This window comes from Arvicanthis niloticus, chromosome 1 (assembly GCF_011762505.2).
Source record: "Arvicanthis niloticus isolate mArvNil1 chromosome 1, mArvNil1.pat.X, whole genome shotgun sequence".
In the NCBI taxonomy this organism is placed as follows: domain Eukaryota; kingdom Metazoa; phylum Chordata; class Mammalia; order Rodentia; family Muridae; genus Arvicanthis; species Arvicanthis niloticus.
The window spans coordinates 10,997,513-11,023,339 of NC_047658.1; the positions used below are offsets into that span (position 1 = coordinate 10,997,513).

General features: G+C 49.3%; 1 protein-coding gene and 1 long non-coding RNA gene across 6 annotated transcripts in view; one reads left to right on the forward strand and one right to left on the reverse strand.

Annotated features, from left to right (window-relative positions):
• The first annotated feature begins 4,185 nt into the window (after positions 1-4,185).
• LOC143441935 (uncharacterized) lies at positions 4,186-9,694 on the forward strand. 4 transcript variants are annotated; one of them, XR_013109689.1, is made up of 3 exons: positions 4,186-4,393; positions 5,838-6,065; positions 7,002-7,451. It is a non-coding gene; the product is annotated as an uncharacterized LOC143441935 (long non-coding RNA). The 4 variants fall into 4 exon arrangements; XR_013109687.1 differs by having other exon boundaries at positions 6,885-7,012; XR_013109690.1 differs by lacking the exon at positions 7,002-7,451 and adding an exon at positions 6,379-6,872.
• An 8,383-nt stretch (positions 9,695-18,077) lies between these two features.
• Chst8 (carbohydrate sulfotransferase 8) overlaps positions 18,078-25,827 on the reverse strand; it is a 136,311-nt gene continuing 128,561 nt past the window's right edge. For both annotated transcript variants that reach the window (XM_034513732.2, XM_076932113.1), the window contains exons 3-4: positions 20,265-20,302; positions 18,078-19,862 (exon numbers count right to left, since the gene is read on the reverse strand). In XM_034513732.2, the coding sequence (XP_034369623.1) occupies positions 18,777-19,862; positions 20,265-20,302 (1,124 nt within the window). In that variant the 3' untranslated portion in view covers positions 18,078-18,776. The remainder of the gene's footprint in view (positions 19,863-20,264; positions 20,303-25,827) is intronic.

Sequence of the window (25,827 nt, forward strand, 5' to 3'; positions counted from 1 at the left end):
CCGCCCGTCCCTCCTCCTCGACCATTTCCCGGCTCCTAGGAAACGGATCCTGGCCGGTGCGCTTTGCCCAGACTGCGCCCCCGCCTGGTTCCCGGGACGCCGGGGCCAAAGCCAGGCTTTCGGCTAGGAAGGCGGGTGCGCTCCAGCCGGGAGCGGCGGCGCGGGCCCCCCTTCACTGACTCCGGACGGGCCTGGGCGCCCTCTACTGGCCAAACTCCTGGGGGTGCTCTCGAGGCCAAACAGGAACACTGGAGAAAGATGATGAAGGTGGGAGGGGGAGAGGACATAGTCTCCCCTGATTCAGGGGACCTCTAGTGCAGAGAGAGCATCCGTCCGCGCGTCTGTAACTTCACGCGGGAATAAGAAACTTTCCTCCTGAGGGAGTTATTTATTTATTTATTTATTATCTCAAACTACTGGAGAAGGGGGAAATTTTCTCATTAAAGTTACATCCCCGCAGTTAGTTCAATTACTTGATATATGCAGAAGATGTTGTAAATTTATAGATTTAAATAGCTTACAAAGATGCCGCAGGCCCCATCAGTTAATTTCCTTAATTTATGGATTTTAAGCTGCTCCTAGAACAGAAAGGGGCCGGTGAAGTAGGTCAGGGATCTGTGCTGTGGGGGCCCACGGCTGCCCACGTTTGCTTCCCACGCTCCGGAACCCCCTGGGCTTCTAGTTCCGGGCTTTGCTTAAACAGTGCAACTCTTATGTGCAGGTGAGGTCCTGTTCCCCAGCTGGGTAGTCTGCTCAGTTTTTTGCTGGCTTCCCCAGGCTTTAGACAGCTCAAGGTAGTGGAACTTAGAAACAGTAAACCCCTCCCCTTCTGGTGTTGAAGAAGCTGACCCTTAGAATAAGGTGAAAACCACTTTACAAGGATGGATGGCAGCTCAGTGGAGCTCGCTGGTATGTGAATGCCTCACTTCAGAGAGAGAACTTTCCCTAGGCATTGAAACATGGGAGAGCCAGGAGAGTATGCTAGGCTCACTTGAGGGCCAAGGACCCTCTGAAAACTACTTGTCACGGCCTCAATAGGCCCCAGCACCCCTCACTTCTTGTCACCTGAGTGGCTGTGGGTGAGTCTTTGTTTTGTGTTCAATACGGGCGAATACATACATATAAATTCATACTTAAAAGATTAGAATAAACTCAACTGTTTTAGGAAGCCACATGGCAATGCGATTAGGACTGGTATTCATGATTTAACATTTCTTTTCCCTCTAGATGAAGTTTCTAAGATTCGCAAGGCACATGTCAAGGACGGGTGTATAAATGGATTTTTATTTATTCACAACTCTACGACTAATTGCTTCCCCTTGCCTCAAGGCCACGAGATTGGTTTTAATATGACACTTCAAAAGTATTCATAGAACTCCAGAGATAGCAAGTGTCATTGTTTAAGAGACAAATCTCACCGTGATACTGCTGACCCTGAAAAATAGCAGGTTTCACTTTATTTTAAATTCCCACATGTTTTTTTTTAAGTTCCACTTGATACCAAGTATATTAAAAATGCACCATTTAGTCAGAACAAGGGCTGACCATTTTGAAAGACTTTTATTTCCTTGATACACTCGGTCTTTGTCTCTCCATCGTCTCTCATCGAATGGCTGAGCTCTGTGTGCGTTACTGAGAGTAAGCTCCGGTCTTAGTTTCGTCTCAGGTGTTTTAAAAGTACCTGGCTAAGGCTGTAGAGGTGGCTCGCCAGTTATAGCCATATGCTCCTCTTGTAGGAATTCCGTTCTTAGCACCCACACTGCAGCTTACAACTGCCTGTAACTCCAGCTCCATCAGACCCAACATTCTCTTCTAGCCTCTGAGGGCATCTGCACGCACCTGCACCCCCCCCCCATCCATATTAAAAAATAAAAAAATCTTTTTTTTCTAAGTTTCTAGCTAAATGTCAACCACCTCTTAAACCAAGAGTAACTGGCATAGCCCACGATAGTAGTTTAGTGATCTGTAGTATCCAACGCAATAGGGGTACATTTTTAAATTGAGGACATATTTGGATGGAAACACACCGAAACATCTTGTAGGCCTGTATCTAGCATTACTGCAATCCAAGAGATGAAACTGGATGAATCCAGGCAGAACGCGTGTTATTTAGACTTGACTAGCGCTGAAGTTCTCACAGCCTACAAAGAGATCCAGATCTGTGCTCCATGTAGGTGTTCCCACCAGCCAGGACAGTCCTGTTAGCTGCAGGATGCAAAACCATCTGCTAGTGAAGCCAGGTGGTACAAGCCTGGAATCCTAGCACTGAGGGAGGTGGCTCATGAGTTCTCTGCCAGACTGAGGCTTGAGACCCTGACTGGAACAACTCCCCAAACAGGCCCATAGTTAGAAAGAGGGAATGAATCTTAAACAAGATGACTTACTTCAACATTCTTAGGAATGTTAGGACCAGACTAACAGATGAATAGACTGAGGGTCCTTTCATCCTGGTGGAAGAAGGGATAGCATGTAGGGTAATTGGGTAGAGATGGCTCTTCTCCAGCTTGAGGCTTCCTGGGGTTGGGTGGTAAGGGTGTCAATCCAGACTTGTCTATGTTTGTATCCATCTCAGGACTAAGAGAGGACATCTCTGTATGCTACAATGGAACCAGGCTGGCCCAGAGTACACAGACTGAGTGATCCCAGCACTGAGGAAACAGAGGCAGAAACATTGAGAATTTAAGGCTAGCCTGGGCTACACAGTGCTACCCTATTTCCAATATCTCCAGAAGTGTTAACCCATGTTTATAATCTCAGCTTCAGAGACAGAGGTAGGGTGAGTTCAAGGCAGCTTTGGCTGTATAATGGATTTAAGACCTGGTCTCAAAAAGTAAACACCACAACAAGAAAGCTTCCCACCTACCTAGACACCCTTAGACAAAGAAAAATTATTCCAGCCTTTCCTAGACCCCTACAGCCTTTCCTGCCACACCTTACTGCCCCCAAATGGGTTTCATGGCAATAAGCTTTGAACAATCAGACTTACCTCCTAGGTTGGGGCCCCTTTATTGGGAGTGAAATGAATATTGGGCCAAATTGGGCTCTGTTTGGGGAAAGGAGAATGGTTTTGTGCTCAGGGTTGGAGTCTGTAAGAGTTTGTGAGGTGTTACCTAGAACCCTGACCAGGTAGCAAAACAGAAGCTGACCTGTAGAGAAAGCTTACCAAAACCTGGTACATAGCACATGCCTGAGCTACCAGGACTCACAAGGTTGAAGCCAGCCTAGTGTTTAAAACTTTACGGCTGGAGAGATGGCTCAGCAGATAAGAGCACTGGCTGCTCTTGCAGAGGACTGGGCAAAGGTTGATTTCTAGCACCTACGGAAGGAAATCAGTATCTTCTAGGGGACTCTTCCGGCCACTAGCACTCAAATGTATATACTGACCCCACATACAGATGTGTCTCATTTCATATGATTTGGAGAAAAAAATGGGAGTGGGGACAGGGTCTTATATGTAGCTCTGGCTGTCCTGGAACACCCTGCGAAGAACAAGCCCGAACTACAGAGATCAAACTGCCTCTGCCTCCCAAGTACTGAATTTAAAGGTGTGTCCAACCATGGCCAGCCTGATATTTAATTTTAAAGAAGTTCCTGGAGCCCAAGACAGAGATGGCTTAACCCACCTTTCACCCACACCCTCAGGAGAAAAGGCTCAGAGGTGGGGGTGGTCAGGTAGAAGGTGGCTACTTCCAGGTAACCAAACCAGGCCCCAGGCCCCAGGCGATCCACCTGGGTTCTTCTCCAGGCTCATTCCACTCTAGGGAGCTGCTTCAGTGAAGCCTACAGTACCTCTCAGCAATCCCTCCAGGCATGGGGGATGGGGCTGCTCCCTCTTAACTGAGAAAAACAGGCTTAGTGGATTTCCACACAGACTCTGGCCTGGCATTGGTAGGAGACCCAAGGGCCACCAAGGGTCAAGCATGTTTTGTGGAGCAGAGTGGGGGTGGAACAGGTGTGTGTGTGTGTGTGTGTGGTGTGGTGTGAGACTCCATCTCTGGGGTCTTCCTGTCAGGAGACCACAGGCTCAGCACTTGGGTCCTGTTGCTAAGTGACTTTGTGTGGCTACTGGTGACCTATCTGGTCTCATAGGACACAGGGCTCTGTAGACACTTTGCAAGTCCCAGGGAATTATTCCCAGGAAGAGTTACAGGCCATGAGGAAAGTGACCTTTGGTCTCCCAGTTCTGCCACAGGCTCTTTTCCAGGACAAAAGCCTCTCAGGACAGCCCGCCCTCTTTCTCTTCTCAGGCAATTCTTTCTCCTTGGGTTTGTTTTGGAGCCTGAGTGGGGAGCGTGTCTACTTGAGTAGCCTTGGGCATGCTCTCTCCTGTCTTCACACGTGATGTAGGAACGGTGAAAGACCTTAGCTCATGGGAATGCTGGGAAAATTGGAGGTAAGGACAGACAGCAAAGAACTTGGCTCAGCCTAGGCTAAATGCTCAGGACATGATTAGTTTTTAAGTGATGATTGACAGAGAACTGGGATGTGGCTCAGTGGTGGCATGCTTTCATTCCCAGCATCAAATGTGATGGTGATGATGATGATGATGGTGGTAGTGGTGGTGGCAACAACCGTTTTCAAATGACCCTTGGACCAGTTCTGATCAAGCCTGGGTTGTTCTGTCACCCTTCCTGCCCACCTGCAGGAGGCACAATGGATCATGGGAAGGTTGGGCCAGTTTGGGTAGAGCAGCCCCTGGACTCTAGAGTTGGGGCTTACAGTTTTGTGGTTGTATAATTAAGATAAACATGTATACCTTAAGGGGGAGACGGCAAAATTTGCCTGAGGTTTAAAGATAAAATACAGGGATTCAGAAAAATGTCCTATTTGCTTTGGGCTCTAATTTTGAGGCAAGATTAGGAAGTGTCCTGGGGTTCTCTGTCCTCAGGGTCCATGAGGCAAAGGGCAGGACAGCTCCAGGAAGGAGTCCCCAAGGGCATCAGGGTCTTCTTCGAAGTTCCTCCTCTTGGTCCTCCTTTTCTTTTTCTCCTCTTTTTTCTTTTCTGTCTTTTTAATAAATGCCTTTAAAAACATTGGAGGATTGTGGGCAACAGGAACAACAGGAACACTGAATGCTGTGTGCAGGTACTGAGAGTTCAGGGACATTTAACAAAACCATTTGTTGTTGGACTTTATTTGTTTGTTTTGTTTTTTGAGATAGGGTATCTCTGTGTAGCCCTGGCTATCCTGGAACTCTCTCTCTGTAGACCAGGCTGGTCTCTGACTCCTGAGTGCTTGGATTAAAGGTCTGTGCTACCGCTGCCCAGCTTAGCCCCTTTTTATATGTTATCATTATAAACAGATACAATAAACCTTGATAAAATGCACAAAAAGGAAATACAGCCTGGTTCCTCTCCCAAAGGGATGGTGCCAACACTTCAGTGTGCCCACCCAGCCTTTTCTTAAGCATGTACACACACAGTGTGCTCCTGAACCCTCTGTCACCCAGACCCACACAGACATGCATGCATGAGTGTGTGAGCTCAAAGGCATAGAGAATTAAAACTCTAGGCACAGTGACACACACAGACACACACAGAATGGCACATAGGACTCCAATTGTACACAAGTGTAACAGATGCCCGTGTGTTCATACATGGGGCAAAAACATTTGTGAGCATGTACCACACACACATGCACACACACTTGTGATTTTCAAATATGGAATTTAAAGGCTGGAGGCATGACTCGGGCAGAGCTAGCTAACATATGTGAGGATCTGGGTCTGAGGTCCAGCCCTCAAAAATAAAATCGAATACAGGATTAAGCTATTTGTCTACCCCCCCCAGACTATTTTTCCTCCCCACTGTGTGTTGTTTTCTTCTTATTGCTTGCAGTGCTGACCATGGAACCCAGGTGCTTCCTTCTGAAGGTGTGTGCTGCTGAGCCAGACCCCCAGCATCCTCCATCCTGTGTGCTCTATATTATAGAAAACAGTATCACAGATAGTCCGGCAGCCCCAACCAAAATAGAACCCTAGTATACAAAACAAAGGAAACAAGACAGATCCGTTGAAACCCATGTCTTCTTTACAGCTTAAGTTGCATTCCTCCGCGGATAACAAGGTAAGAATGGATTCACAAAGGCGGGGTAAAGGCTTGTTTTAGGCTTTCTCTGGGTGGTGTGGAAATGCGCCTCGGTTAGCATCATGTGTGATGGCCACTGCTTGCTTTGCTCACATCACTGGGCATGGCAGGCCCCCTCCCTTGTCCCTGCCTCGATCCACAGGGACTCCATAGCTGCTGCCCTAAGCCCCCTCCCTCAGCTGACACCCCTCCCCCTCTCTCCTTCCTCCCTGCAAGGCCCTTCCCCCTTCTCTCTCTTTCTCTCCCTCCCTTATTTTCACCTCTCTCCTTTCCCCTCCTCTTTTACCTGTAGGGCATGCAAGCCTCTGGCAGAAACCCTGGAAGGTCAGCCAAGGAAGTACAAAAAAGCAAAGGGATCTGATACATTTCAAAACAGTATATCTCTCTGTACATGTTTTAAAAACCATTGTTTTTACATTTAAGGCTCTCATCCTTTTAGAATTAACTTTTACCTATGGTTTGAGGCCTTGAGCTAAAAAAGAAAGAAAAATGTAATTTTCAAAACAGCTAGCCAGTCTTTTAGACGAGCTAACTGATAAAAATCTCTCTCTCTCTCTCTCTCTCTCTCTCTCTCTCTCTCTCTCACACACACACACACACACACACACACACACACACACACTGAGGTGTTTGGCTGGAACTGGGGCAATGGAAGCTTTTTTTTTTTCCCCTTTATCACGGGAGGAGCTGGAGAGTTCAAATACGTTGTAAAAAATTAAAACATCGATTCTTTTAGTAATTAGAACTAATTACAAACGAATCCCCCACACCCTGGCAATCTCATTTTCTTCTTCGTAGGGAAGCTGGGTCCGGATGTGTAAGAGGTTAAATTATTGATTCTGATCCCCCCCACCCCCCACCCTCCATGCCCTGTAGCACCTAGCTCTGTCTGTGTCTGCCCCCCCCCCCAACCAGCTTTGGCCACGCCACCCGCTTTGTGGTGGGTGGGAAGAACTTCAGACCCAATAACCAGAGTCACCAAAGGGAAGTTTTCAAGGAATGGCGCCAACTGGATGTGGGGACGTGTCCTTCTGCTGCAGGGCTTCTTCCTGGTGCTTGCAGACAGCAGATGAGCTGCTGCAGGCCTAACTCAGGAATGAGCTGTACAGGGCGGGGCTGAGCCTGTCACCCTCACACCAAGGAGAAATGAAGGGCTCTGGAGGCCTCCGAAATTCTGTGTTTATCATGTGGCAATAATGGAAGACTCTTAACTGTGTGTGTGTGTGTGTGTGTGTGTGTGTGTTCCTGAGCACACACGCACAAAATATGCAAATTCTATGAGGATGTTATGCGTGGTAGCCTAAGACTGATAACTAATATACTGTGTAAAATCATGCCTACTATAAATATTGTATAACATTATGAGTGTCTTTTCATATCTTGCTCCTACCCTAACTTCTGAATTTTGGGGTTTCGGCTGTCCTGTAACTCACTATGTAGACTACAATGGCCTAGAACTCACAGAGATCCTCCTGCCTCTGTTTCCCAAGTGCTGGGATTAAAGGTGTGTGCTATTATGCCCGGCTTTTTTTTTTTTTTTTTTTTTTTTTTTTTTTTAATGTGTGCTAGGGTGTTTGTGTGAAGGTTAGAAGACAACTTCTCTCCTTAACACTACCGTGTGGGGCCTGGGGATTGAAATAGGGTCTTCAGGCTGAGTAGCAAGTACCTTTATTGGCTAAACCATCTTGCCCAATTTTAACATTTATGGGGCCCAGACTGAGAGGGCAAATCAAGATCCAGGTTGCAAATGTTTAAGCAGTTTTTATCTGCTTGTGTTTTTCCAGACAGGTTTCTCTGTGTAGAATTGGCTGTCTTGGAATGTGCTCTGTGTGACCAGGCTGGCCTCGAACTCACACAAGATCTGCCTGCCTCTCCCTCCTGAGTGCTGGGACTAAAGGTGTGTGCCACTACCACCAGGCTTCAGGCTCTAAGCATGTTTTTGTAATTGTTTAGTTCTATTGTTGACAGAGTCTCTCTCTCTCTCTCTCTCTCTCTCTCTCTCTCTCTCTCTCTCTCTCTCTCTCTCTCTGTGTGTGTATATGTTGGCCATAGGTTGGCCTTGAACTTGTGATCCTCCTGCTTTAGCCTCCCCAGTGCTAGGTTACTGGGGTGCACCACCATATTCAATTGTCTGTCTGTTTGAAAGTGAACAGAACTAAACACAAACATCCTTCCACCTTGACAAATCCTCCTTTACAGTGACCAAGAACATCCAGTTCACTCTGGAATTCTCCTTTCCTTGGTCCTGTGTGCTAGTATGTGGTGACTTGGGATCAGCTAGCTATTCCTGGCCAGCCCATCTGTCACCACACCAAGCTCCATGGGCCACTGTGGCAATGTGTGTGTGTGTGGGGGGGGGTAGTCTCATGTGTACACATATGCACAGCCAGTTTGCCCATTCTGGATCTGTCTAAATCACACACAGATTCATGCTTTCTTCCATCAACTGCTTGATTGAGATTGGCAAGCCCTTATCTGGGATATCCAAAATTCCTTAGGTTCAGTAGATCCCGATGTAGACGCAGACTCCAGTCTTGCTGGATGCCCAATCTGGATTCCCACACAGGGTTCCCATCTCTCCTATTACTCAGTTCTGTAAGCTAGGAGCTGCAGGTCATTTGAAAGCTGCGTTTTTGCCCTCCTCTCATCCCCAGTCCACCACCAAGGTCAGGACTCCTCAAATCCCTGCATTACTCCCTCACCCCTCACCTGGGCACTCAAACCGGTAAGCTTCCTGCATTCGATATCTCTGTTTCCTTCTTTAGATCCCCTCCTTGGAAACCATGAGGCTGGAGATCACAGAAGTGCTGGCTTAAAGCCGAGCAAAAGGCTTGCTCTCAGTCAAAAGGTTACATTCTCCTAAACAGGTTGTATGCTTTCAGAAGGTCACTGTCATTAGCTGGCCTCTGTCTGGCTTTTCAAGCACCAAACTGGACCACTCACTGAAGGTATAAACTGAGCATGCTCCACACCCTGAGTTCTTGGGTCTCAAGGGCCAGCACCAACAGTCGCCATCTCCTCTCTGATGCTTTGAGAAAATAGCACACACAAAGCTCCAAAGAGTATTTATTTCCCTACCTAGCGTGGTCCTCTGCTGGCACCTTCTGTAGGACAGATTTCCAGATCGGGAGCATCGTGAGCTCATGAGTCTGTCTCTCCAAGGCTGGGACAAAAAAAGAAGATAAGACCACTTCTTCCCAGAGCAGCAGGCCTGGAGCCCAGCCCAGGCTGCTACTCTCTGGAAAATGTAGAGGAACTCGGTCCCCAGTGGGACAGAGAGGCACAAGACAGCCCTCAGAAGGGACAGAGGGGGCTCCTATAGGAAGAGCCTCTGGTATGCAAGGTCGCAGGCCTTGGGTTCCATCCATCATCTGAGCTCTTGGTCAGGTCCTTTCCATGTCAATTTGGTGGCCCTAGGCTTCCATTTGGGTGATAAAGGGCCATGTGAGCAATCTCATGGCTTCACTTTTACTACTAAATGGTGCCACTGATACTTACCCACTGTTATCTAAAGGCAGGACTTACATTTCCCGATCCTTGGGAACTTACCAAGCAATGTGCATGTGTTATGTGTCTGTGGTCTGTGATAAAGTTGCATATATTCCTGAGGACCTGATAGTGACATAGCCTCTGGCAGAGGTAAAGTTGTGTGTGTTTATGTGTGTGTGTGTGCGCGTGTGTGTGCACGAGTGCACGTGCATGTGCATGCATGCTGTTGGTCTTGGCCATGAGACACACTAGGTCTCTCTCTGATTCTACTCAGTTTCCCTTCAGGAGTGGGCTTAAGGGCATGAATATGCCAGATGGCTGCATCCTGGGGCCAAACATGGTCTTCAGAGCCCTGAGAGGCTGGTAGCCACAACAGACATAGCCCAGGATACCCTAAGTAGACTAGCCTATGGTAGGGTGTAACTGCATGAAAGGGGTTGGCGTCATGGCTTCAGGGTCTTCACAGCTGCCAGGATGTGTGTGTGTGAGGCAGCGTCTTCCTTACTTTTCTGTTGCTGTGAGGAGATACCATGAGCAAGGCAAGAAACAGTTTATTGGGAGTTCGCTTACAGTTTCAGAGGGTTAGAGTCCACCATTGTGGCAGGGAACACAGCAATGGGCAGATGGCATGGTCCTGGAGCAGTAGCTGAGAGCTTACATCAGATCCACAAGCAGGGCAGGGGAGAGCATGAATGCGCTAGATGATAGATAGATAGATAGATAGATAGATAGATAGATAGATAGATAGATACATAGGTAGATAGATAGATAGATAGATAGATACATACATACATACATACATACATACATACCTAGATAGATACATAGATAGATAGATAGATAGATAGATAGATAGATAGATAGATCGGAAGATGGGTAGATAAATAGATGATAGACTGTCAACTGGGATGTGGTGAGCTTCTGAAACCTCAAAGTCCACTCTTATCAACACGCCTCCAACAAAACCACACCTCCCAATCCTTCCCAAACAGTCCCACCAACTGGGAAACAACCATTCAGACATACGAGCCCACGGAGGAGGCTGTTTTCTTTCAAACCACCACAGGCAGGTAAGAGACCCGTGTTCCTGAAGCAACAGTGGAGTCTCTGGTGGCTATTTGGGTGGTGGAGGGATATGTGAGTAATCTCTGTGCTTCACAGTGATCTAGATGCTGGACCTGGGTCCCAACTTGGATGCTATCACCACATGGGTGCAATGCTTAGCACAGGGCCTGACACAAGTGGCCATGGCGTAAGTGGATATTATGGGTTGAATACTGCTCCCCAATAGGGCACTCTGTTAAAAACCTCAGTATCCTACTGATGGGCTTAGACGGTGAGGCCTTTGAGAGAGCCGAGGTCATGCAGGTGGACCTCTCACGAATGGCAAGTCCTCCTATACCCATGACTGGTGGCTCCATCTTTCTTTTTTCTTTTAAATTTTAAGAGAGGGTCTCTCAATGTTGCTCAGGCGGGGCTTAAACTGACCATCCTCCTGCTTCATGTTTCTGGGGTAGCTGCATGCTAGGCCTGAATACCAAGTCAGGCTCAGTTTCCATTCTGACCCTTTGGAGGTATAGAAGCTGGATCATAGCTCTTTAATGTCTCCCAGTGGCAGCACAGAATCCAGTCTCCTTATTGGGACCTTCCCTGTACATGCACCATTGGCCAGGTGTATGTGTGTGTTGGAGGGAGGCACAGCTTGCTCCCATGGGCTTTAAACCCATCAACACAGGGTGATCTTGATCCCTTTTGTGTGTGTGTGTACATGTGTGTGCAGGTATTAATAAGTGTGTGTGTGTATGGAGGCCAGAAGTTGATGTCTAGAGTCTTCCTCAATTCTTCTCTTTCACTGAACCCCGGGCTCAGTTAGGCTGCCTGGCCAGCTCTCGGAGTCTGCCTAGCTCCACCTTCCCAGTGCTGGGATTACGGCCATCCATCACACTGGGCCTAGTTTTGCACATGTGGGTGCTGGGGATCTGAACTCAGGTCCTTGAACTTAGGCAGCAGGCGTTTTACTGACTGAGGCATCCGCCCAGCCTCTTGATCCTTGGTTTTGAACACAACGCTATGACATCATGTGACCCGTCCATATTTTAGGGTACAACAATCCTAATCACCGCCCTCCCTGGGCCACCCCAAGCCCTGCCCTTTCACCTCACTCCCTGAGGCTGGCCAACCTGGCTGCCAATCCGCAGAGAGCTAACCTCTGAAAAATGATGGTGAGCCCTGTCCTTGAGTCATTAATTCTCCTGTGACTGAGGCCTTTCCCCCAGGGTGGGCGCGGGGCCAGGTGACTGATCACACATGCTTGGCCTCTTGAGGACTTTGACCGGTGGGAGGCTTTGGCAGAATTTCCCGAGTGAAACACTGCATGGAGATTAATGGCCTTGACCTGTGTGGAGCTCTGGGTGTATGCTAGGCTTGAGTCAACCGGCCCCAGGTGCCCAAGGTCCTTGGATCTGCCCCGCCACCCTGCTCGGCCCCAACCCCTTCCTGGATCAGAGCTGCATGCCAGGGCTTTGCCTTTGCTTGGATCTCAGAGTCCCCCAGAAATGGTAGTCTCAGCATCATGCCTGAAACCTCCAACACAAATAATTTTCAATTTGCCTGGGAGTTTCAATCGTACAATCCAATGTTAAATAATAGATTAGATGCCTCGGGGAGAGAAACAGGATTTAAGAAGAAATAAATAAAAGGCAAAGTAAAAATCTGGGCATTGGTTTGGAGAGTATTTCTGGTCTCATAGCTTCTGTTCTTGGCCTGGATTTGACCACCCTGTTCCTTCCCACAGTGTTGGGACAAGCAGGTCTCTGGGGCTGTGGGACTGCCACCCACCCACATCTCTGAGAGCAGGTGGGGCTCTATTCCAGATGCTAGGCTGATTCATTCCATCCCCTGTGCCCCAAAGAGAAGCCTTAGCTTGTAGCCTTGGAAACTGTGCCCTGGTCAGGCTGCCAGGCTGACCACATGCTTGCATAGTCACACAGACTCCTGGGCGACCATAAATGACAGAGGTACAGCAGGCTGGAACAGTGATGGGCAGGCACCAGGCAGAGTCCCGTGGCATTGTGTGTGACATCCCAGAGGAAATGCTTATGGGATGGGACCTTCTCACTGCCCCTGAACTGTGATCATTTCTGTCCACCTTCTTCCCTGTCACTCCAAGAGAAGGTTCTAGTTTCTCATCTCCCCTGGTCCACTGCCCCCCCCCCCCCAAGGCTGGCTCTGATTAATCTATCCTCCTCCTCCTCCTCTTCTTCTTCTTCTTCTTCCTCCTCCTCCTCTTCCTCCTCCTCCTCCTCCTCCTTGTCCCCCTTCTCCTGTTTCTCTTGCTGCTACCTCTCTTACGCCCTTAACTTTTACTTTTCCAGAAAGGGTCTCTCATGTAGCCCAAGCTGGCTTGGAGCTTGTTGGGTAGCCAAGGATGGTTTTGAACTCTCAATCAATCATCCTATCTCAGCTTCTGGAGTGCACTAACCCAACTCCGGATCTGCCCCCATCTTTCCTGTCACACTTGCTGGGGGTGGGGCCAAACTCCCGATTTCCCCTCTGCTACCTTCCAGTAGCAGAACACCTGTTTATCAGAGACCTCAGGCAGCTACTTAACAGCTTCTGGAATCTCGGTTCCCTGCAAAGCTTGTCTTGCCCTTGCTCCAGAGGTCACTGGATTCCTAACTTGCTCTCACAGACCACCCCCCACAGAGCAGCCAGGTATTCTAAGGATTGAGGACTGGACACCAGACCTAACAGCCAGGCGCTGAAAACAGAGACAGTTCTTTCAGAGCTATGTGGCCTCGGGGTAAATTGTTTAACCCCTTTGTGTCTCAATGTCCTTATCTGTGAGATCCCCGGGAGGATATAATTGCATTGTATCTATCTTACGGGGTGGTAATGGCAAGTAAATAAAATAATATATTCATGAAATATGCAGAGCAGTTCTGGATAAGCCTGTAAATACCACGATTTTTGTGTATGTGTGCCGGGGCTTGAGCCTAAGGCCTCAAGCATATTGACAAAGGTTTTTAAGAGGAATCCACACTCCCAGCCCCTCACTGGAAAGTCTGGGAAGGCAGCAGACCAAGGCATGATCTTTATCCTCATTTTTAAAAATTTTATTACATTTATCTGTTTATTCTGAATGTGTGTGTCTGCATGCCATCACTCAAATGTGGAAGATCAGAAGACAACTTGCAAGACTCAGTTTTCTCCTTCTACCATGTGGGCCCTGGATATGGAACTTAGATGATCAGACTTAGTGCTGAGTGAGCGCCGTTACCGGCTGAGCCACTTTGAAAGCCCCATTGCTATAATTTCTTAGACAGTGCTTCACTCTGTTGTCCAGGCTGATCTATAACTCACTATGTAGCCCAGGTTGGTCTTGAACTCAAAGCATTTCTCTTGCCTGGGTCTCTTGAGAAGCTAGATCTCACATGTGAACCACCGTACCTGGCATTCTTATTTCTTATTACTTTAAGAGCAGAGGCCAGAGAGGACAATGGGGGTGGGTTTAAATGACAGCTCCAGCCAGGTGTAGTGATGGGATCACAGCGCTCAGGAGGCAGAGGCAGAGGCAGAGGCAGAGGCAGAGGCAGAGGCAGAGGCAGAGGCAGAGGCAGAGGCAGAGGCAGAGGCAGAGGCAGAGGCAGAGGCAGAGGCAGAGGCAGAGGCAGAGGCAGAGGCAGAGGCAGAGGCAGAGGCAGAGGCAGAGGCAGAGGCAGAGGCAGAGGCAGAGGCAGAGGCAGAGAGGCAGAGGCAGAGGCAGGCTGATCTATGTGAGTTTGAGGCCAGCCTGGTCTGCAAAATGACTTCTAGGACAGCCAGGGCTATATAGAGAAACCCTGTCTTGAAAAACAAAGCAAAACAAAACCCAAACAAACACACAAACATGACAGCTCCAAATAGGGGAAAGACTTGGTCAGCTTCTGCCAGTGCATGATTCTGATTCCAACACTATGGGTTGTGAGCCAGGAGGATTGTGAACCAGGCCAGCCTGGGCTATGGAGCATATTCAAGGCCAGCAGAGGCTATGGTAGTTAGACACCGTCTTAATCAGAAAGAAGAAAGCAAAGAAGAAAAGCTGGTAGGGCCGGGCGGTGGTGGCGCACGCCTTTAATCCCAGCACTTGGGAGGCAGAGGCAGGAGGATTTCTGAGTTCGAGGCCAGCCTGGTCTACAAAGTGAGTTCCAGGACAGCCCGGGCTATACAGAGAAACCCTGTCTCGAAAAACCAATTAAAAAAAAAAAAAAAAAGAAAAAAAGAAAAGCTGGTAGGGAAAAAAGAGAGGTGGATTAGACATTTTCAAGAGGCAAGACAGGCACACGCCTTTAATCCCAGCACTTGGGAGGCAGAGGCAGGCGGATTTCTGAGTTCGAGGCCAGCCTGGTCTACAGAGTGAGTTCCAAGACAGCCAGGGCTATACAGAGAAACCCTGTCTCGAAAAAACCAAAAAAAAAAAAAAAAAAAAAAAAAAAAAAAAAAAAAAAAAAAAAAAGGCAAGACAGAGTGCAGGGGTGGTGGGCTGAGGTGGGGATCCTGAGAGTGGAGGCGCTGGCAGAGCTGGAAGAGGTTGGGCTCAGGTAGGGTAGGAGATCTGAGGCATCTACTGGATGTGCTTGTGCAGATGTGGGGCAGGTGGCTGGCCAGGGGGGTGGAGAACAGCCAGAGGTCAGGGGTGGAGGTGTAAACTGGGAACCCAGCATAGGGGTGGTGTTGAGCTCTCTCCTCCAGGGAATGCACAGGCAGGTGAGTGGCCGCTGGACTCAGAATACTGGAGGCTGCTGAAGAACCAGCATCAACCTGTTTAGAAAGGGGTGGGGTGGGATGTTTTCAGAGAAAGAGGTAGAGAAGAGGCAGTGGGGCAGTGGGATGCATTTTGGTGGGAAAGACAGACAGGGTTGAGGCAAGCCTTGGAGGGAGACTCTGTTTTATTTATTTTTGAGATAGGGTTGTACCATGCAGCTCTGGCTGGTCTGAAACTCAGGATCAGAGCCTCAAAGCCTCAGCCTTCTGAGTGTTGAGATTACATGGTGTACACCCCTATGCCTTTTTAAATTTTTATGTTTTGTTGATGGATTAGCCTAAGAACTGTGCTTGGGCCATGTCCTGGAGGAGACAGACATAGGGTGGGCAGTGGAGAACACCCCGTGCTGGGAGAACAGGACCCAACAGAAAATACCTACTTTTGATGACATGGTAGGGGCCTCCTGGGTTTACCCATTTATTTAAAATATGGGAAGAGGTGATGCCCATGAATATATGTGTGCATATGATTTGGCCTTTTAAGAACAAGTGTGTGTCAATGTGAGAATGGGGTTGCACGTTGTGTGTGTGTGCGCGCACACGCACGCACATGCATGTGTGTTTCCAGTAAGGTCAGAGAATACCTGTTATCTTTTGGATGGACAGTGGAAAACACTGCCTTGCTTGGTGTTGGTAACTCTGCTCTTGACCCCTCTTGGCCCGTATGAGGTATGAGGGAAGTTGAGGTGCTGGGGAGCTTGGTGTTTGAATTCAAGATTCTTTTGGAACCAGTGGATTAGAAAGCAGATCACCCACTCTAGAATGTTGCTGCCACCTGGTGGCCCAGTTAGGGATGCACTGGCTTCTATCCGGGAGCAGGGACTTGGCCCCACCTGCTGGTCATGACTGGTTCTGCACCTATAAAGTCCCTGTTGGCGGCAATTATACTACATGTGAGAGAGAAGTGGTTTGTCCTGTCTGCTTGGCACTGGGTCTGGGTCAACCTGTCTGGATTTTGAATGTCTCCCCAGGGGATTTGAGGGCTTTGAACTCTACTCTCAGGCTCCAGGAGGGACATACAAATAGATAGAGAGACAGACACATATTCCTGCATGCACATTCTTTCCTGTGTTCCACAGTGTGCCTCGATGAATTCCAGGCAGGGCCTCAGGGCTGGGGCTATGGCCTTCAGTTGATGGCCATCCTGGGGACCACCAAGGTGGTGGTTATTGTCCTGTGTCCTGTCCCCTCCTCCCTTAAAACAGAGGCCTGTCCAGCTCAGTTCATGTCTGGGTGCCGCTGAAGAGTGACCCTGTGAGGGTTTCTTATTTTTAACCTATCCCTGACACATGCTCTCTCTTTCCCTAACTCTTTTACTTCCCCTTCCAGCTTCCCTTCCTCCCTCTCTCTTTGGTGGTAGCCCAGGGCAATCCTGATTGCCCCTGAGCTTCAGCAGACCAAGCTGCAGTACAGGCTGCCCAGCTGGGTCTCTAGGTGTCCTTTTGCTGAGCAGAGGCTACTAGACGCTCTGCCCCAGGCTCTGCCAAATGTACCCACAACCGGGAACACTTTCTGTATTGTGAATTCAGTTTCACTTGGTCTGCTATTTCTGGGCCACAGTTAGCCAGTCCTCTGTAGCTTTCTTTCACATAGATCTGCCTACAGCTGGTTCTGGCTCTGGTGAGGGTGACCTTCTTGGTTTTCTGAGCCTCTGGACATCTGCCTTCAACGAATTTCCTAAGTCCCTCAGGCTGTGACTGGAGCCTCCTCCCCATCCCTCTGGGTCCTTCCCTATCAGATGGTCACTTCCAGCTGGAACCAGCCTCACCCTTGCTCAGGGCTCCTGGATGAATGTGGTTTCAAGACAGAAGGCAGCCTCAGTTACATGTTCCAATCCTGGAAGATTCCAGAGTCTACTACAGTCAAAATGGAGGTGGACTAGCTGCAGCCAGTGTAAAGCCAGCTGGATTCCAACAGCATCTACTGCCCTGGGGACCTGGTGCTGCCTCTCCTTAGGGATCCAAATCAGCTTCCCCACCAGTGGGAACAGCTTTAGGAACGGTCTCCCAGGAGGACCTGGATATATCTGCCCCACAGACAGATCCAGAAAGGCAGGCAGAGGTCCTCAGCAATCCTGGGGAAACAGGCAAACCACATCTGCTCCTAATACAAAGTGCTTTCCTCTCCCTGAAGACACAGTGCACACAGCCCCAGTCACACCCGTACTGTAAGCACCATCAGTACTTCCCCTGGGACCTTTCCGGTGTCACTCTGGCTTGTGACAATTTCAGAATCAGTTCTGGCATCGAACTGTACACTTAGGTGAGGTGAGAGGTTTCACGTACTATCCCTCCTTCCCCTCCCCCAAAGCCGGTTCCTCAAGGGTGGGTAAGCTGTCAGCCTTGAGGTGTTTGATCAGGTGAATAGATAAGGCTGAGGGTCACATTCTGGGTCAGGGATGTGCTGGCTTTAGCCAGCTTATGGTAGATGTCTAGGAAGCTGAGGACAGCATCGCTCCCCACAGTGAGAGTCACAGAAACTGTGACGCTCAGTACCTTATGGAGCCCCAGGGGCAGCCCTAATGGGCACCTGATAGGGAGCTTGCCCCTGTTCTGGCAGTCCTCAGAGGACCTGCTGCAAGGTGAGGCAAGGAATTCCACTCCCTCAGTGGGGGCAGTCTCTCTTTTCTCTCAGGGACTTAGCTCTAACAGGGCCCACAGGTGGTCTGGAAAGAGAAAGAACTGAAACAAACAAACAAGCTGGAAATACGCAGCAAGATCCTGTTTCAACCAAACAAAAGCAGGCTCAGCGGTTAAGAGCTCAGATTGCTCTCGAGTTTAAGCTCCTACTGGGAGGTTCGCAGCTGCCTGTCACTCCACTGGGGGGGGGGTGTGTGTGGAACTGACCCCTCCAGCCTCAGAAGACACCTGCACTCATGTGCACATATTCACATATAACTCATAGTAAAATAAATCTTTTAAAAAATTTCTAAGACTCCCCAAAGCATAGAGCAAGGTCCCTATGAACTCATAACAGGGACCTGGAGTATACACCACTGCTCTGAAAACCATGTGCTTTATTCAGACCCCCCACCCCCACCCCACCCCACCCCCAGGTCATAGAAAAACAGCAAACCACGTGGTTTGGTACAAGGCAAAGGATAAGGGGATGTTAGACATCCCTTACCGCTGGGGCCCTCTTCTGGGCCTCAGGCTTCCCTGGTCACATAGCTCGGCTGAATTCTTAGAGCATCCATCTGAATGCTCAGTATCAAACTCAGCCAACCCGGTGAGGAAATGGGTGTGGGACAAGGGTCAAGGTCCATTGTCTGGGCCTCTGTGGCCCACTTAGAGCCACAGCCATAGGCCTCACATCCTCAGAGCTGTCCCTGGAGGATGCCTATGCACAGGTGAGCAGACAAGACCGGCAGACCACGCCCCTGACCAGCAGGCCTGGCTCTCAGTACAGGTCCGAGAAAGGCTTGGAGTAGTTGAACATCAGGTAATCCATGTAGTAGAAGTCGTAGGTTCGCTGTCGCTGCAGCGAGGAGAGCTGAGCGAAGTACTGATGGGTGATTCTCGATGTGGTCCGCGCCTCCTCGGAGTGTCTGTCCTTGAACCTTGGGAAAGTCAGGTTCCCAGGCGCATGGATGAGACGCAGGAAGAAGTTAGCATCGTCCTCCATGCTCTCAAACTTGCCCACGAAGTCATAGTCGATGAGGCAGGGGCTGCACAGCCGGCTAACATGGTCCCAGTGAATGTCCATGCCCACGGGCCGGTGGACATCCAGCAGGTACTGGACGAACTCGGGGAACTGTACACCAGAGCCAGTCCGCAGTGCTTCCCGCGAAGCGTTGGCACGGTACCGGGCCAGGATAGCTTTGCCAAAGACAGGATGATAGTAGCTGTTGGGATGCTCAAATTTGTCTCGGAAAGCAGAGACCAGCCGCTCAAAGGGTTCCCGGACAAAGAGCATCTTGGTGTAGGTACTGAGCCGGTGCACGATGCCCTGCCGGTCGAAAGTATCCAGGCGCTTGAGGGCGCTGCCATAGTGGACGGTGTTGTGTTGGATGTCTGCAGTGGATGAGGCTAACCCTGCCAGCACCATGAGCACCCGCTTCCAGTTGGAGCAACCTGCCTTGGGCACCTCACAATACAGCACACGGTGGCGGTCCTCCACGAAGATGCGGGAGACGTGGCGGGGGGTTACAGCTCTGCGGCTGCTGCTGGCCCTGTACTTGGCACAGGCTTCTTGCATCATACGCTTACGCTCCTGCTGGGTCTGGTGCAGGCTGACCCAACGACTGTCCATGGTGCGGGCTCTCGGCTGGATAAAGGTTTCAGACGAGTTGTTGCCTTGGATGGTCCCTGCAGCTGGCATCTTTTTGATGAGCAGCCTCCGCCTGCGCTGCCGGAGTCGTAAAGGCGACCCGGCTGCCTTCGGGTGAGGTCGAGGCTGGTCAGGCGCCTGCAGTTGGAGGCCTCTTGGGAACCCGCTGGGTGAATCTCGTGTGGCCCTTTCTGTGGGTATCTTCAAGTGGCTATCCTAGAACAGGAAGAAAAGTGGCTAGGGTCTATACGGTATTGCAGAAATGTGGGACCTGAACGACAAATATAATTTCTACCACAAGGTGGAGCAGTCCCCCCAGGAACCTCAGTTTGGTACGCTGGTGGGACAGGGCGGGGTGCTGCTGGTAGCCTGCAGGCGGCCGGCACAGATTTATTGTGTCTGTTAATACAGTCCAAAGGAGTCATCTAACAGAGAAGGGAAATTCATGGAGCCAAAGCCCCAGGTTTTATTCCCAAGGCTTCTGGAAAAAACCCAACACATTTTTCTTCATATGAATGGATTCAGCATAAGCTCTGAATTGTCTTTCTCACCCTCTCCAACACTGCCTGTCCCTCCTCCCCAACCCCATCTGAAATTTATGGGATTCTTGGAACTTACATGCTGGGGCTGCTGCGGCCTGATGCTGAACTTTATACCTGGAAGGCAAGAGAGGAGAGAGAAGCGTTAAACAGTGGTAGCATGGAGGAACCACATACTTGCCCAGCCCAACAGTCAGGATCCCCTCAGGCTACCTCCGCCTGGCCCTGTTGTTAACTCACAAAATACCCTTTGAAAACTCTCCTCCAGCCTCTCTCCATGCCTGTCACCATACCCTGCTCTATATTTGAACAAGACAATACTTGCACACACCAGCCCCATAGAAGAAAGGTATTTCTCCACCCCTGGGAGTTTCCCTTGCCTGGACATTTACGGCGTAGCTTTGGCCTTTTTGGTATAGTCACAGGGATGATGTCCATTTCTGGCTCATCCTGATGTCCCCTAAAAGTGCAAACAGAACCAAAGCCTGGGCAGATGCTGATTGGTGACTTGGGGAAGATGCAGAGAAATCTATATGCTGCTGTCTGTGTTGATTATTTTTCTGGTTGCTATAACAAAATGTCTGAAATAAACCAATTAAAAGAAGAAATACTGGGCTGGAGATATGGCTCACTGGCTGCTCTTCTTCCAGAGGTCTTGAGTTCAAGCTTAAAACCATCTATAATGAGATCTGGTGCCCTCTTCTGGCCTGCAGGCATAATGATACCGGGGAGGGGGGTGGCTGGAGAGACTGCTTAGCAGTTTAGAGTTCTTGCGACTGACTCTTCCAGAGGACCTGGGTTCAATTCCCAGCACCACATGACAACTGACAACCATCCGTAACTCCAGTTCCAGAGACTCCAGTGCCCTCTTCTAGCCTCTGTGGGTACTACACACATGTGGACATACATGCAGCAAACACCCATACACAGAAAATTAAAATAAATAAAAAAATTTTTTTAAAGGAAAGATTTATTTAGGGCCACAGTTCTAGAGGGATCAGTCCATGGTTGCCTGGCCTCGGGTGCTTGGACAGAGAGCATCATGGTAGCTGAAGCTTGTGGTAGAGGAAGTCATTCACTTCACAGCTGATCAGGAAACTGAGAAGGCAAGACGGGACAGGGCCTAGGAGCAGATGCCTTCAAAGACCTACCTCCAGTGACTCTCTTCTTCAAGCTAAATCTCATCCTTTAAAGTTCTCAGAACTTTCTAAATAGGGCCAAAAGCAGAGGACCAAGCCTCTAGCATACGAACCTTGTACCAATACTTTTATTGTTGTTGAGACAAAAATCTAAGACAGAGGCAATACAGAAGGATTTACTTTTGTTTCACAATTCCATGGTGGGTGAGGCAGGATGGCTTGGCTTCTATCTCTGGTTGGAAAATGATCTATTATATCTCAACCATTAAGAAACCAGAGATCTGCCGGGCAGTGGTGGCGCACGCCTTTAATCCCAGCACTTGGGAGGCAGAGGCAGGCGGATTTCTGAGTTCGAGGCCAGCCTGGTCTACAGAGTGAGTTCCAGGACAGCCAGGGCTACACAGAGAAACCCTGTCTCGAAAAACCAAAAAAAAAAAAAAAAAAAAAAAAAAAAAAAAAAAAAAAAAGAAACCAGAGATCTGGGCTGGAGAGATGATTCAACGGTTAAGACCATTGACCGTTCTTCCAGAGGTCCTGAGTTCAATTCCCAGCAACAATGTGGTGACTTATAACCATCTGTAATGGGATCTGATGCTCTCATCTGCTCTGTGTCTGAAGACAGCTATAGTGTACTTGTATAAATAAAAATAAATAAATCTTAAAAAAAAAAAAAAAAAGAAAGAAAAAAAAGAAAAGAAACCAGAGATCTTAGGCCAAAACCAAGGCTGGGTATAGTCCTCTAGTCCAGCCCCTGCAGTCCTATACCTGCCATTTAGGCTGTGTGCCCTAAAGGTTCCACAGCATTCTCAAACAGCGCCACCAGATGGTGGCCAAGTGTTCGGACACCTGAGCCTGGGAAGGACATTTCACATTTAAGCCATAATGAGCCTTTAGGAGGGACATTTCATACCCAAACCATTATGTTGACCAAGTTCTAGAATGTTCCCTCTGCCCACCAAAGGGCAGACAAAGAGGGCTTCAAATCATTTGGTGCGTTGGTGGGCGGTTGGTTGAGAAGGCCGATATTCTGTTGAGAGATCGTCTACTTCAGATCTCATCTGTCCACTGAGATGTCAGCGACTCTGTTCCTGGGTCCTGGAGTGGATGTTTGCACTCTGAACTTTTGCTGAAAGCCAGTCACAATCAGAAAAATAGTTGCCCCTCACACAAGCAGAGAGCCAGAGTGATGGCCAGCATGTTGGGGGTGGGGGGGCACTGGGCCCAGCCACACCTGACCAGTTCCTGGCTGAGAAGGGAAGAAGTAGTTCTGGAGGGCCAGCACTTCCCCTGTGGATTGAGCAGAGGCCAGTGGCTAAGCTGTTGAGGAGATATCCAGGTTGTCACTGATCCATACAGTGGATTTCTCTGTGGGATCCAGTTTCTTGGCTTCAGTGCTGTTTCCTTGATCTCATGGTGCCCAGAGTGAGGCTGTGCCTACATCTCCTTCATTCATTACCAAGCAAGGAAGCCAACCACGGTTTCTTCTGGGATGGAAAGCCCAGATGCCCTGAGTTTCCTACAACTGTCACTGTGTGTGTGCACGGATGTATAGTGAATACATTTGTGTGAGCATGCATGTGGTATTTTCCTCAACTCTCCTCTTCCTAATTTTTTCAGGTCTATGTGTGTGCATTTATGAGTATCTGCAGGTGTGTGTGCGCACATGTGTGTGTGCCTATGTGTGTGTGTGCATGTATGGGTGGGGACAAGTCTTCCTCTATCTCTGGCTACCTTATTCATTGGGGGTCTCTCACTTATCACTTCAGCCAGACTAGTGAGCCCTTGGGATTCTATATCCCCAGCACTGACAAGGGCTTTTTTACTTTGATACTTGTGAGCAGAAAGTCCTTTATGCTCGCATAACAAACACTGAACTCATCAAGCTAGTTCCTGAGACTCCAGAGTCTTCTTTTTCAAGAAGGGGCCTCATTTTTATACCAAGCTGGCCTCACATTTATAATCCTCCTGCTTTTGGCTTTCTGCTAAGACTATAGGTGTGGACTACCACACATAGCTTCTGGAACCTTCTTTAGCTCCCAAGTGCTAAAGCACTTAAATGCATTAAGCACTTTCTCATTGCTGTGGCTTGAACACTTGCCAGAAACAATTTGAGAGAGGAAGACTTTATCTTGGTGTACAGTCTCAGAGATTTCAGTCCACTACTGTAGGAGAGTCATGTGGTAGTCATAGTAACAGGAGCATCATGCAAACTCCTCCCACAGTGGTGTACTTGGAACAGAACCAGAAGTGGGTGTAAACTCAAAGGTCTACCCTAGTGACTCATTTCTCCTGCCAGGGCCCCTTACAAGCTGGGGACCAAGTGTTCAAAACATGAGCCCGTGGGAGCCATTTTGAATCCAAATCTTCACAGACGGAAGGAGAGGCAGACCTTGGGCACACCATCACTTTCTTCTGGTAGTCTTGGATTGGGTACAAGTGATGCCCTTTTGGGATGAAGGACATACCTTCCTGGGTATTCACAAGTCTGTGTGTATACGAACACAAATACATATATACATGGGAAGCCTGCAAACAAGCCTTCTGATCTCTTCCAAAGAGACTGGGGCTGGGGGGAGCTCCATGCAGAAGTGGGATGAGCAATGGGTGCCTGGCTTGGAGGTAAAGTCCCTGCCAGGTGTCCCCTCATCCCGAGCCTATTCCATTCTCCCTCCTGCCTGCCTCCTAAGCTCATCCTCTAGCACAAGCTTCCAGAGCTCATTTCTCTTTGGCGCGCGGGGTCCTCTCCCACTGCCAACGATGACAGATCCCTTCACCAGAAGGGACCCGCTGCAGCCGCTCCGCTTCCCTCTCCAACACGGCGTTCCTTAATTATTTTCTTCTGGTGACGGCAGCTGGCTCTGCTAAATCACCTCTTCTCCACAGAGTCTCAGACACGGGGATTTACTCTGGTTGTCATTCCTGTCAACCTGTCAAGGTGTGATGGTACTTATTTATACTCCTTTTCTGGAGCAAAGGAGCCATGCTAAATTTGGCCAGGAGTGGGGCTGAAGAGCCGCTGCTGGCAGAAGAGCAGCTAGGGCTGTGGACCTTGTCCCCTTTCACCTGTGCAGAGGGGCAGGAGGACCCTGTCTCGTGCATGCTGCCTCCAAGCCACTGGGGAGCTTCAATAGATGGCCAGTCCTGGGGAACCAAGGGCACAGGATGAAGGGAAACTCCTTCCTGGATACAACCCAAAGACACGTTTGCCCACCAAGCCAAGCTGGCTGCCAACGGTCCACTTGGCAGAGAAATTTTATATTGCAATTAAAAACAGATAAAAGGACTGCTCTTATGTGGAGCTGAGAGTATGCCCAAAGCTGTACGATCCCAACCCTTAAACTCGGGGGCAGTTCATTAGGTGACACTGACCCTGATTCCTACACGGCCACTTCTGAACAGACAGAACCATAAAGAAGGGAATGCAATTGACCCTTCCGGTCCCCATCCCCCCCCTCCCAACCCCCCCCCCCCCCCCCGCCTCTTGCGCATGCTCGTGCCAATGGTTCAGCTCCCAGGAAGAGAGTGGCTTTTCCATGTCTTGCATAAATAAAGGTGGAAGCTCTGGGCAATCCAAAGCCAGACATCAGTGTATGAAGCTGGGCGGGTATGTGCATGCCTCAGGATACTGCCTTTCAGGACCAGAAGGGTCAGCTAAGGGTCAGTTAATCCTCAGGCATCAGTAGCAAGGGGCTCATAAGAAGAGGAGGCTATGGCTTCAATACAGCCACCTCAAACTCCTCCCAAGGCCCGAAGTAAACAGTCTAGATAAAAACTGAATTTTGCAGGGCATAGTAATCCCAGTCCTCAAGAGGCTGAAGCTGGAGGAGCACCAGTCCAAGGTTGGCCTAGGCAGTGAGTAAGTTCAAGCTCAGCCTGAATCCAGTTAGAAAAACCAGTGGCTGGGGCCGTGGCTCTGTAGGTAAAGCATATACTTAAGAGGAACCAGTGAGGGGCCGGGGGCGTGGCTCAGTGGTAGAGCCCCTGCCTAGAATCCTCCAGTGAGGGGCTGGGGGCGTGGCTCAGTGGTAGGGTATTTGTCCTAGATTTCACCTCCAGGGGAAAAAGACAGCAAAGTGAGTGTGCTAGGCAGTGTTAAGTAGGAATCCTCAATCCCCTCTTCCTTCCAAAGGAAGGCTGTGTATCTGTGTATCTGTGTATCTGTCTTACACATCACCCAGGACAGGAGACCCTCAAGGTCAGCCACACCCTCTCTCTGCTCTCAGTGTCTGGGATACCTGCTCACTATCTGTAAGAGCCCTTCAACCCTCTGCACAGCAGGAAATAAACAGCTACTTTCTCCTTCTGGAAAGATGACATTCAAAGAAACACACACAACGTGAGAAGAGTGAGCACCGGTGAGAAGAAACAAGGCACGAGTCATGGGGGCTGCTGAATGTGCTCTGTGCCGTGAACTCTTCATTGTCTGCAGTTTTTCTTCACAGTTTTTGGCCTAAAACCTTTTTTGGTTATCAGTTAAAGGGAAGCTAAAGCTAATGATGATAG